General features: G+C 40.6%; 1 protein-coding gene across 1 annotated transcript in view; it reads left to right on the top strand.

The window, feature by feature from the left end:
- NRAP (nebulin related anchoring protein) overlaps window positions 1-13,449 on the top strand; it is a 60,017-nt gene that overhangs the window by 12,966 nt on the left and 33,602 nt on the right. Inside the window, exons 11-19 of the mRNA XM_082222555.1 lie at window positions 1,039-1,155; window positions 2,212-2,316; window positions 3,981-4,085; window positions 5,589-5,693; window positions 8,949-9,047; window positions 9,408-9,512; window positions 9,690-9,797; window positions 11,012-11,113; window positions 12,547-12,744. Of these exons, the coding sequence (XP_082078681.1) occupies window positions 1,039-1,155; window positions 2,212-2,316; window positions 3,981-4,085; window positions 5,589-5,693; window positions 8,949-9,047; window positions 9,408-9,512; window positions 9,690-9,797; window positions 11,012-11,113; window positions 12,547-12,744 (1,044 nt within the window). The remainder of the gene's footprint in view (window positions 1-1,038; window positions 1,156-2,211; window positions 2,317-3,980; window positions 4,086-5,588; window positions 5,694-8,948; window positions 9,048-9,407; window positions 9,513-9,689; window positions 9,798-11,011; window positions 11,114-12,546; window positions 12,745-13,449) is intronic.

Below are 13,449 nucleotides of genomic sequence, written 5' to 3'. Positions count from 1 at the left end.
CATCTCAGAAAATGTATGCATGCCATAAATAGCAACAGCAACAAAAAGCAGGCAGATGATGGAGTCATCATGAATCACTGTTGCAATTTTACCAGGGCAAACATTCAGTACTAGGACCCTTACTCCTTATTCGTCAATATTTTCATTCCTGTTTAAACAAGGCTTTGCTCACCGTCTATCTCTGAGTGGAAATGTAATATTAAACGCTGGGTAACTATTGAATTATTTAGTACTAGCTTAGTGTCCTGGCATCCCAGCTAATCTGCAGACATGAGTTCAAGCTTCTAATAATAACTCCAGTTAATATTAAAAGTTTTGGGCTGGCTGACTTCTGAAATGAGACGGTTCCTATCACATAATCAGTCTGAATGAATCCAGTGATTGAACTAAGAGGAGTTTCGTGGCTGAACAGGGAATTAGAACCTAGAGTCCTCTGACCCCAAGTACAGCACTCTAACCACCACACTACACTGGTTCAAGTATTAATCATTGTACAGTGGTACCTTGGGTTACAGAGGCTTCAGGTTACAGTCACTTCAGGTTACAGACTCCGCTAACCCAGAAATAGTACCTTGGGTTAAGAACTTTGCCTCAGGATGAGAACAGAAATTGTGTGGTGGCGGCATGGCAGGCCCCATTAGCTAAAGTGGTACGTCAGGTTAAGAACAGTTTCGGGTTAAGAACTGACCTCCAGAATGAATTAAGTTCTTAACCCGAGGTACCAGTGTATAATGATAGCTATCTGGACAGTGATAAATTGTTACACTTTTCTAAGTGGTAGGAAGTTCAAGGGCGGTCCTCTTTATAAGGTTTCTTTCTTTGTAAAGGAGCAAGCTGGGGATATACAGTGTGATGTATTTGTAATAACTGTTTCTTTATAAATACTTGAGCAGGGCATATAGGAAGCAACCAAATTCTTAAAAGCAGGGCAGCAAAACCAATTGCCATGCTGACCGTGGAGAAGCAGTAAAGAAAACTGAAAGTGTGGCCAGCCAGTAGCCATTATAACTTGATTAGATCCTGCCTTTTTCTTTCTAGATAAAATACAAGCAGGATTTTTCAAAGATGAAAGGAGCAGCTCACTACCATTCTCTTTCTGCCCAAGAAAACCTAGTTCTTAAGCAAGCCCAGAATGTGAACAAGTTGTACAGTGAGGTAAGAAGGCCAGATGTAAATTTTATCAAGACACCCACACTGGTTTGTCAGAGAAACAAATTTCATGGAATTTCATGGGATTTACTGCATAAGCTGATGCATGTCTACTCAGAAGTAAGTCCCATGGTGTTCATTGGTGCTTCCTCCTGGTTAAGTGTGCCTTAAGCATTTACCGTAATTGAGATTGACATCACATCCACACCAAACAATCTGAGAGCTCTTATACCAGTTTAAAGTCATGGAAAATCCTGGGAATTGCTGTTTGCTCAGCGTAGCTCAGTGAGGCCAGCACTCTTAGCACCAACTACAGTTCCCTCGAATTCTCCATGACTGCTTTAAATGTATGGCGTGGATGTGACCAGAATCCCAGCAGGACTTTTGCCTGCCTAACTCTCTTTGAAATAGACACCATATCACACCTTGGAAGAATGGCAGATGAAGGTGATAGACTATATGGGATTGGCAGAAATGACTGGCAGAATCCGATACCAGGGAAAAGAGACGGCGGAAGAAGATTGGAAGAAATTTAAGAACTATCTTAAGAAACATTGTAAAATTAATGAGTGTTAAAATGATGTGGCTTTAGTAAGTGGATTACAGCTGTAAAGATTAAGTTAAAAGAAAAGAAAGGTTAACAATTAGACAAAATTAAGGGTGAGGATTTGCTGAACTAAATATTTGAAATTGGAATGCAGAAAGGGGAGGTATGAGGAGGTCGGTGAAGTAAGTTTTAAGAAAATAAGGATTTGAAATTATACTTGTTTTTTCTTGTTTGTGTTTGTTTGTATTGTTGTGTTTGATTATATAATTTGTGAAACTTTAATAAATATAAAAAAAAAATAGAAATAGACACCATATCCTCATGACATACAGGACATTTCAGATTTCTTTCATGCTTAGCAACGTGATGTTCGTCCCCTTTGTTTATTATGAGAGTGAGTATTGCTATGCAATAAAGCAGCTTCTTATTTCGCTTATTGCAGGATGTAACTGAAATACGTAGCCAGCCATTGAATATATTTTCACTTCTCACTGTTCTAAATTCTCATTTTGTAGGTGGGCTATAAGAAGGATCTAGAAAGCAGCAAAGGCCACAGTATTAACTACTGCGAGACCCCTCAGTTCAGGAATGTTAGCAAGATCTCAAAATACACCAGTGATGTAAGTCCTCAGTCATTTGCATGCAGTTCTGAGAAAGCTTAATGTAGTCACTGTGGGGATTGCAGTTTGTACATATGTGAATTCAAGACAAGAACAGGAAATCTGGGTAAAAACAGGGCTGGGTGTTTGAATTTAGAAATCTTTACAGGGAAGAAAAGGTACAATTAATTTATCAGTAATCCAATCAAACAGTTATTTGTTATTTGTTTATGGTCTCATCTCTGTTTCTTGGTGGGTTCTTAACACCACCAGGTCACTTCAGACAACACTGTCTGAGTGCAAATTACAGAGCAGAATATGACCAAGTCATCTGCTTATAACTTCAGATATAGGAAGATATTTTTGTTGCCTAGTGCATTATATTTCTGCAGTTGAATTCAACACATTATCCTTTATAAACAAAAGGTGTCGGAGTAGATACATTGCGCTTCTTAGTATCATTTATTTGCTGTCCCTTTAAAATCAATGGAATTTAAGAATTAAGCTTGAAAATTAAACTTTCAGATACAGTGGGACCTCAGGTTACGTACTGTCCTCCTTACGAATGCTTCAGGTTACGAGCTGTGCTAACCCGGAAGTAGGTGTTCCGGGTAGCGAACTTTGCCCCGGGATGCAAGCGGAAGTCGTGTGCTAGCGGCCCAGCAGCAGCAGGAGGCCCCATTAGCGAAAGCGCGCCTCAGGTTAAGAACAGTTTCGGGTTAAGAACAGACCTCCAGAACAAATTAAGTTCATAAACGGAGGTAGCACTGTATAGACATTTTGCACTGGATAAGGCAAAATATCCTTAAAGGACAGAAAAAGTCAACCATGGCTACACTATATACTTGATAGACAATAAAGTTGAATTGCTTTCCATTTCTGTGGTATGACATTAAAATAGGAAAGTTCTTTATGGGTGGGATTCACTATGACAAACATTCACCTGTGCAAACATATCAGTATCCTAGATGGGGCAATCCTTGCTCACCTCCTCCTGTGCGTTATTCTGCGCAGGGCTGCCCAATGGTAAGCAAGCAGGCCCTGCCTTAAGACCTTGCTATGGAAGGATTTGTTCACTGTATTTGGGACCAAGGAGGAATTTTCCTTCAGACAAATTGGGCCTGTCTGGGAGTTTTGCCTACCTCATAGCAATTGTCACAACTTGATGGGAGATAAGGCATAGGCGTGTATCCTAGTTGGACGATGTGGTCAGAACCACCGCCAGCCCAAGGAAGCAGGTTGTCCCGTTAAAGGGATCCAGGGTGGAGATGTTTCTGTCCAGACACCCAGACTGAGGCTGATGCACCATGGCTGCATCCACGTGATCTTGGACAGGTTCACTCTGATTTGGTGTGTGTCATAGGGCAATCCGTAACCTTGGATAACCCTGCCAAAAAATAATCAACCAGCAGATGGGTTGGTTGATTCAGGATACAAATACAATGTTTGCGCCAAACCTGTTGCCCTCTGTAATCAACAAAGTTGTGGCCCATTTAATTTATTGAAATTCTACCAGCCTTGGGGCCACTGTCTGCACTTTCATTGCTCCTGAGCAGAGGTCCTTGTGTAGGACTTCCATTGAGAGGGTTCATGAGGTGAATCCTGCCCTATGCCTTGCTCATTTTCTTTGCAATATAAAAGAAGGGAACTTCTGGGTCTGAGAGGAGGCTTGTTTTTGTACGCAGCTCAAGTACAAAGAGCATTACCAGAACCAGAAAGGCCATTATGAAGGAGTTGGCATAGACAGACGCACAGCACATGCCATGAAGGTTGGAAGTCTGGCAAGCAACGTAAGTTGTTGTAAATGCTTCGGCAATATACTATTTTGATACGGCTTCTCATCTTAGTAGGGTCAAATGAAGGACAGCCATAGGTTTGATTACTTCTGGGGAGGTGAAAGTATTAGCAGGAAATATGAAAATGGGGAAAAAAACTGTGTTTGTAAATAATATTGAAGTATCTATATGCTACCAGTGAACTTTGCATGAATTGGACAGCATGCCTGCATTGTGTTGCTGGATCACTAGTGTAATATTACAGTTTGTAGCTTTTTACTTACACAGCAGGTAGCACAACTCTCCATAGGATTTAACTAAACAAACTTACACACACACAAACACACACAATTAATGCAGATTAATTGCTGTAACGGGGACGCGGGTGGTGCTGTGGGTTAAACCACAGAGCCTAGGACTTGCCGATCAGAAGGTCAGTGGTTAGAATCCCCGCAATGGGGTGAGCACCCGTTGCTCGGTCCCTGCTCCTGCCAACCTAGCAGTTCAAAAGCACGTTAAAGTACAAGTAGATAAATAGGTACTGCTCTGGCGGGAAGGTAAACGACATTTCTGTGCGCTGTTCTGGTTTGCCAGAAGCAGCTTAGTCATGCTGGCCACATGACCCAGAAGCTGTACGCCGGCTCCCTCGGCCAATAAAGAGAGATGAGCGCTGCAACCCCAGAGTCGGTCACGACTGGATCTAATGGTCAGGGGTCCCTTTACCTTTTACTAATTGCTATAACAGTGAGCTATGGGATTGGGCCTTAAGAGGCTTGTGTATTGTTCTGCAGCAGACTGGGCATTTTTTTGCTATTGGTTGTTAAGGTCACACAACATCTTCCAGTGCCCATGCCATTTGTCTTGGTTTATTTATTATTGGTTTCACTGAGGTGCCATTTCATTATTTATTACTTTTATTTATAAAATTTGCTGCACACTTTTCATTATAAAATAATCCCAAAGTAGGGTCCAATAAACAATAAAACACAATAAAATCACACCATCTGTAAATAGGTGGAAGTATGCACACAGTAAAATAACCATCACAGCATGCAGTGACATAGGTTCAACTAAAATCCTAGATGAATAAATAGTTGGCATCAAAAGCTTGTAAGGTTCTGTGCCAACTGTATCTTAAGGGGAAGGGAGTTCCTGTACTGAATGATGGGTGCCTGCGTTGAGACATTGTGTACCATGTCTTGAAATGCGTTATTTGAAGCTCTGTGAGAAGCACAGAAAGTAAGCATGAAGATAAAAGCAATGTGTCACAGGTGGAAGTTAAGGTAATGTTTCTGCGGTTGGCACTGGATTAATTGTGCAGCTGAAAAAGAATCAATTAGCAGTTAAACTATGCAAATAATTTCATTTTCTTTGGCATTGACGCCACTGAATTTACTTTGTTGCTTGTGTTTAATATTAATATTACTGGGTTTCCCCCCCTTTTCTCTTGTCTGATAATTATTCAGAACAAATGACAGCTTTAAAAAAGGTTGATTCTTTTTGTTCTCCTTCTTCCAGATAGCCTATAAATCTGATTACACACACGATGATGTTGACTACAATTACCCAGCCACCCTCACTCCTTCATACCAGACAACAAGGAAGCTGATCCCTTTGAAAGATGTAAATAGCCTTCTGAATTCTCACCCTTCTGCTTGCATGGGATGGAGTATGATTTGCGGTCTGTATAAGGCAGTAATTTAATTACAGTGACAAATATAGCTGATGATAACAGCACCCTGAAAGAAAGAGATAAAAGTTGTTTTCCAGTTGGTAGACTCATAAATTCTCAGGGCACTGGAAATGAGATATCTAACCTCCTGCATTTAGCTGTCCTAGTGTCAATCCTTTTTTGTTGTAATCCCAAAGTGATTACAGTAATCCCACAATTTGCATCCATTTAACTTACGTGCGACGGGACGCGGGTGGCGCTGCGGGCTAAAGCCTCAACGCCTAGGGCTTGCCGATCGAAAGGTCGGCGGTTCGAATCCCCGTGGCGGGGTGCGCTCCCGCTGTTCGGTCCCAGCGCCTGCCCACCTAGCAGTTCGAAAGCACCCCCGGGTGCAAGTAGATAAATAGGTACCGCTTACCAGCGGGAAGGTAAACGGCGTTCCGTGTGCGGCTCTGGCTCGCCAGAGCAGCGATGTCACGCTGGCCACGTGACCCGGAAGTGTCCTCGGACAGCGCTGGCCCCCGGCTAATAAATGTGAGATGGGCGCACAAACCCCACAGTCTGTCAAGACTGGCCCGTTCGGGCAGGGGTACCTTTACCTTTACCTTTAACTTACGTGCATTCAGCTTTACATATGTGACAAAAAATTAATAAATTTAAAAAGGGGTGGAAAGGGGGCAGGGTTTCAGGAAAAATGACTTTTGCAATCCTACCCGCCATTGAACCCAATGGGTTTTGACTATGTGCAATTTTGGCTTTATGAGCAATCTCCAGAACATAACCCCTGCATAGCTTGCGGGTCTATTGAACTACTGTTTCCCATGGTGGTAGTTCTGCACTACAAAATGTATATTGCTTTTATACTAATTTAACAACCTCTCCCAAAAAAGGACTTGGACTGCAGTCTTCACCCCACCCATCTGAGAGTAAGTCCCTTTGAATTCAGAATGACTTACTTCTGAATAAGTTTTCAGACAGTTTCCCATCCAGAATCAGATTTGCTTAGATTTTGCATCTTGTGCCTTTAAAGCATGCCATGAGAAATATATTTGGGTGAAATTCCTTACACCCCCTTACTCAAGCTTCCTCAACCTCGGCCCTCTGGATGTTTTTGGTTTACAACTCCCATGATCCCTAGCTAGCAGGACCAGTGGTGAGGGATGATGGGAATTGTAGTCTCAAGATATCTGGAGGGCTGAGTTTGAGGAAGCCTGCCCTTACTGAACCACAGGTCCCAGGATTCCCTGACGATAGGAAAAGAGTCATTTTAACTCTCACTTCAAAGAGCAAAACAAGGGATTGGTTATAGCCTTATTTCCCTCTTTCTGGTCACTTCCTATCTTTTTATGTTACACCTGACTAGAAAGAGTATCTGATGGCATGCACTAAGGCTCGGTTGAAAAACATGTCTGCAAATGCCTAAGGGATCCTCATATGTTGTGTGAGGATGAATTTCACATAGGAGAAAACAGGCTTTGCAGGTTTTGCCTTTTTAACCTTATTAATTATCTGTAGACCACTGATGCTACATATTTCCGATGTTTACTTTATTCCACTGGGAACAGGATCAATACTAAGGCTATAGCTACATCACAGATGTAAACTGGAGAACAGCCATTACTTTTATTATATCTGGGCACTGAAGCTTAGGAAACCATTGTGCCAAATAAGCTGCATGCCATTTCAAACCTTGGTCCATTTAGCTCAGCACTGGGAATGCCAGGGATTGAACCTTTTGCATGTTCTACCACTTAGCATTTCACATAACTCCAAATTTATTTAGAAGGTTAAAAAATACCCTCTACACATTCTAAATTACACTAAGAATTCAAAGGTAAGTTAAGAGGAGATTTTATGGAGTCAACAGCTCAATCATGTGCTTTGCTCTGCTAGCAGAGCAGTCCACGCAAGAGTGGCGATGTATTAGATAAGTAAAGAAAAATGTTACGTGTATAGCTTTCAAGTAACAGCCCCTGCACCTCAAGTTCAGCCAAGCCCTGGTATATGGCAGTTTGAGTGACAAAGTGCCAGACTGCAGGATGGCCATGCAGAAAGCTGTAGAGATTTCCTTTATAAACTAGAATTCTGTAGAGGAGAAGATTTCAGAGGTGCAGCGTGACACTTGAGGATCTATAAAGTGGCATCTGTTGAAATGTCCTGTTCTACACAAGTGGTTTTCATAGCCACAGTTCCTTTTCCACAAAACGAAAACAACGGTTTATTACTAGAGAGTCCTGCCCTTCTTTCCACCATGTACAGCCAGCCCAAATTTCATTGTTTCATCCATTTAAAACAAAACAAAACAAAACGTGGAATATCAATAGAAAATTGCATTGAACACTGCAGATCATCTGCTGATGTGAGAACTGGACATCAAAACAGAAACAGTGAATTCATTGTTTCAGTTATGCTGATCATATTAGATAAGTTATACATTTTTTAATGGAAAATATGTAAGAATGGACTCCATAGCATCAAATAAAATTTGGATGCCACATCCCCCCCCTTTTTTTTTAAAAAAAGAGAAGGTGGGGGAAAAAACTCTCACTAAATCAACTACTTTAAAGTAGCATACAATTTGCATTTTAGTGAGAAGGTAATTAACTAGGGCAAATATTAATTAAAGCCTGCCGAGAATAATAATTGTATCCTGTAGTGTAACATGGAGGTCTTTGGGAAGAATAGGCTTAAAGGGAAACCTCACCATGACATTTTATCTTGCATAATGTGGATTTAATATACTGCTTTGTATGGGTTCGTATTGTTACTGCTGCCTTCATATATTAGCAAGTTAGTGGGCTCTGACCTTATCAGTCGCTCACTTTGAAATAACGTTTTTGCCTTATTAAGATTTTTCACGACACTCTGCATATATGGCTTCTTCTATTTAATGATTTCCCTTTATATTTTTAAATATTTAAAACCACAATTTAACACAATTGATAAGGCTAACCAATTAAAAATGCTGGCAAATAAAAGTGAGCAAGAGACAGAAAGAAAGCTGTTAATTTTATATAAATACCACACCAATGAAATTGCACTGTAGTTAAAAAAACCAAAACCCCACAAGATTTCTGCTTTTGGTTAGCTGCTGTGAATATTCTAGATAACGATATATTTGCCATTTGTAGTAAAAGCTACCTTGAGAATTGCTTTACTAAACCTTTTGTGGTAGTCATAATGTGTTTCTCCATTTTTTTATTTAGGTAAACTATAAGCAAAGTATAGACAAGCTGAAATACAGCTCTGTTACCAGCACACCTCAGATTGTTCAAGCGAAAATCAATGCTCAGCAGCTTAGTGATGTAAGTCCTATTTCCATTGTACCCCAACGCATGAGAAGTATTACATAAATAAGAAGGTATCTTGCAGTTGTCCCGTGGATAACATTTTGCAAGTAAAAGGCATTCTGGAGAGTCAGTTTCAGAGCCCCCTTGAGAAGTATTGCAGCCTCACATTTAGGCAGATTTATTTATTATTATTATTATTCAGACATTTCTTGGGGGGGGGGAGGAAGCTAGGGAGTAGTCATAGTCACTCTTCATATAATTTCAGATTTTATTTCCTAACGACTTTTTAAGAATAGCTTTTAACAATTAACACTCCTCTTGCCGTTAAATATCATTGTATTTGACATGTTGAATATGCTTTCGATTGTTTGGCAGCTGAACTACCGAGCCCAGTATGAGAAAACCAAAACACAATATACTTTGCCACAGGATGTCCCACAGTTAGTCAAGGCCAAAGCCAATGCGGAATTATACAGTGAGGTAAGGGAACCTACAAATATACATTTGCATAATATACCCAAAGATGTGATTTTCATTAGAAACATAAGTCACATGCTACGCTAGCTGATTTTATAGTTTGTTGAGCGAATTGCCTGCTAGTTTTTTTGCCTATCTTTATTCACATTAATGACTTACTACTATATTTCCTTCCCTCAGATTAAGTATAAAGAAGGCTGGCAGAAAAGCAGGGGCCACGGCTTTGAAATGAATTTGGATTCCATGTCTTTGCTCGCTGCCAAAGCTTCAGGGGATCTTGCCAGTGATGTAGGTTATACGTATTTATCTGGGGCATATTACTAAGAGACGTCTAAAATAATATAGAGAAATGAAAACATGTCGAGTTGGGGCTTTAAGATGGAAATTTCCTTAAAAAATAATCTGTCACAAACTCTGATAAACTAATGGAGAAATGTAATAACATTCTCGTCATCTGACTTACCTTCGTGTTTGAAAGTGGCTCTTTAAATTGCCTAAAACCTAAAATAAATAATTATAAAGTGAATATATTTCCAGATTGGAAAATTTGACCTGCTGCTTGAAATATCTTAATGGGCCAGTGATGCTTTCATCCTCAAGGGCCAAAAGAATGGATGGCATCCATTGTTGCAAGAGCAGACTTTCAATCACCCAGTGGAATTTCCCCTTCCTCATCTCAGCCTTGCCTCCCTAGTCTGCTATGGATAGCTGTTCACACCTGCTGAGCAGATTTGGAGTACACAGGTGGCTGCAAGGAGGAGAAGAGGAAGGGAAAGTCCTGTTGCATGAGAAGAAATGTGTTGTCCTTGAGGAGGGCCACATATGTAAGTCACCCATTTTCTTTTCCTCCATTTTACAATATTTTCAAACAGTGTCATTCTGTACAGTCGTACCTTGGTTGTCGAACACCTTGGTACTTGGACGTTTTGGCTCCTGAACGCTTCAAATCCGGAAAAGAGTGTTCTGGTTTGCGAACGTTTTTTGGAAGCCAAACGTCCAACACAGCTTCCGATTGAGTGCAATCAAAAGTCGTGGCTTAGTTTTCGAACAGTTCCGGGAGTCGAACGGACCTCCCAGAACGGATTAAGTTTGACAACCAAGGTACCACTGTAGTCTGCTTTATTTATTTCACTTATATTTACTTTTAAGACTATATTTTCTAGACATTGTTACTACCTATATATTTATACAAGATTAACTTATCTTCCTTTGCAGTTATTTGAAGAATATAACATTTCCCAACGTAATCTCTCAATTTCTTCCCACATTAGTTTAGTTGTTCCTTTTGAGCCCCCCCCTTTTTTGCTATAGTTTAAAATGCAGCAGAAAGTGTATTACTTGGCAGACAAACTGGATGAGATTTGAGCAGTTGGCTTTCCATTTTTGTCAGCAGAAAATTTAAGGGGAACAGGTTCTTCTTTAAAGAGTACTTTTAAAAGAAAGATACAGTTTGGCTGGCATTTATCTGTCTTTTCAGTAAATGTTGCCTATTTTCTCCACAGATTAAATACAAAGAAGAATATGAGAAAACGAAAGGAAAAGCAATGGCAACCAAAGATTCAAGACTTATTCACTCTTTACAAGTAGCCAAAATGAGCAGTGAGGTAAATGGCTTCCCATTACTATTTTAAATTTTGTTTTTAATGATGAAACTCCTACTCTCATTATTACCTTGGGATTTATATATCCTTCACTGCACATAGTAAAAAAAACAACCTCTTCCTGTTGGATCTGGTAAGAGGGTGGTTGCACAAAACTCATAGTTATGCGAGCAGAAGCATGTCACAGACTCATTAAAAACTCTCCCTTTCCAGGCCCCTCTAGTTTCCCCCCTTCTTTTCCTGACCATCTGGACCATCGCTTGCCATGGTTATTGCCAATAAAGAACTCAAAAAGAAAAATGAGTCCTTCAATGCTTCAAAGCGTTTACAGTTTATTGTTGTAACAGAAAATAATAAACATACTCTTAAAAATGGTTCACCTTAATCAGGGTTTGCAAAACTAACCATGGTTAGCACCAACAGAGATGTAATGTTGCACCGTGGTTAACAGTTGTGAATAGATTCACACAGATGAGTGGAGAGGGAGAAAGTGCATGCGGTCACTTTGCACTCCTAATCTCTTGTGCATGTTCAGAAAATTGATAATGTTGGTTCTGCACCAGGCCCTAGGTAAAGGTAAAGGTAAAGGGACCCCTGACCATTAGGTTCAGTCATGACCGCCTCTGGGGTTGCGGCGCTCATCTCACTTTATTGGCTGAGGGAGCCGGTGTACAGCTTCCGGGTCATGTGGCCAGCATGACTAAGCCGCTTCTGGTGAACCAGAGCAGCGCACGGAAATGCTGTTTACCTTCCCGCTGGAGCGGTACCTATTTATCTACTTGCACTTTGATGTGCTTTCGAACTGCTAGGTTGGCAGGAGCAGGGACCGAGCCGCGGGAGCTCACCCCGTCGCGGGGATTCGAACCGCTGACCTTCTGATTGGCAAGTCCTAGGCTCTGTGGTTTAACCCACAGCGCCACCCATGTCCCTGCACCAGGCCCTAGTTCCAAGAAATACTGCATTGAAATCTTTGTTAAAAATAAACAAGGCTTGCAATTCTGTGCCTATGCACTTTACTGTAAACCCCATTGAAATCAGTGGGATTTGCATCTGAGATTATATACATAAGATCATGATGTTGTTAACTTTAATGTAAAGTGAACACCGACACATTTTTGTGTGTGGAGATAAAGCATAAAACATTTTACATGCTATATACATAATGATAATGAATGATAAATGTATGTTAAGTGATGCTGAGAAACAGTGAGCCGCTACAGGTATCTGAAAGAAGCATTCACAACCAGGGCATAAAGGTTGGATCAGAACTTCAGTCTTTTCAAGCCTCAATCAGGGAAGCACGAATCTGTATACAGCAATTATATTCTAAATAAGACTGTTGAATATACAGTAGAGATGGTTGCTATTATTCTCCTGCTGTTTTCACCTATACTCTTTTTGTAAAATGTTGAATGCAATTTTTTGATATTCACTAGATTGCATATAAAAAAGAATCTGAGAAGAATAAAGCTCATTTCCACTTACCAATGGACATGATAAACTTGGAACATGCCAAGAGGGCCCAGACTCTGGCTAGTGACCTTGACTATAGGAAGAAATTTCATGAATATACAGTGGTTCCAGAAGACCTAAAGACACAGTGGGCCAAAAAAGCCTATGGACTACAGAGTGAGGTAAGAGCAAAGGTCGAAAGCTGATGATGACAGTGGTGTTACCAGAATTTATTGACTGCAAGGGTAGCCAATGTGGTGCCTTCCAGATGTTGCTGTTAGCCCCAGGGCAGGGATGAAGGAAATTGTAGTCCAAGAACATCTGAAGGGCAACTTGTTCGCTACTATTGTTTCCGAGTAGCTCAACTCTTTGTCATGACAAGCCAGATATTATATTAAACCAATCCATGGGTCTCATATGGGAATGCAGATAACTCAAGTGTCAAATTCAATCCAATTTAAATTTTGTCCAATAGAAGATGTTAACGTTCAGTGTAAAGACTTTGCAGGAAGATAGCTTTAAGCAGAACACTAAAGGTTGCTATCAGTATTTGTGTGAAATAGAATTTGTGGGTAATACCAAAGGTTATAAGTTAAAGACTTGTCACCCATGGCTGGCAAATTCATGTCTTTTTGTGATACAACTAAATCTACCTACCTGCCATAGGAGCCAACTCCTGGTGGTCAAGGTCCATTTGCCCCTCCCCCCAATAATATATTTGAGGGGGCTGGGATCCCCAAAGTAGATGGGTATTGCCATTCAAATGGAGTGCATTCATTGCGTCTTGTGGTCGATTATATGGGACGGGGCTTACCTGTCCCCCCTAATATTTTATTCAAGTTGTTAGCCCTGCTGCCTGCCTAACTAATCAGTCTGTGAAATAATGA

This window comes from Podarcis vaucheri (assembly GCF_965113315.1).
Source record: "Podarcis vaucheri genome assembly, chromosome: 5".
NCBI classification, from domain to species: Eukaryota; Metazoa; Chordata; class Lepidosauria; order Squamata; family Lacertidae; genus Podarcis; species Podarcis vaucheri.
The sequence above is the reverse complement of the archived record's forward strand: the minus strand, read 5'-3'. Positions and strand labels throughout refer to the sequence as shown.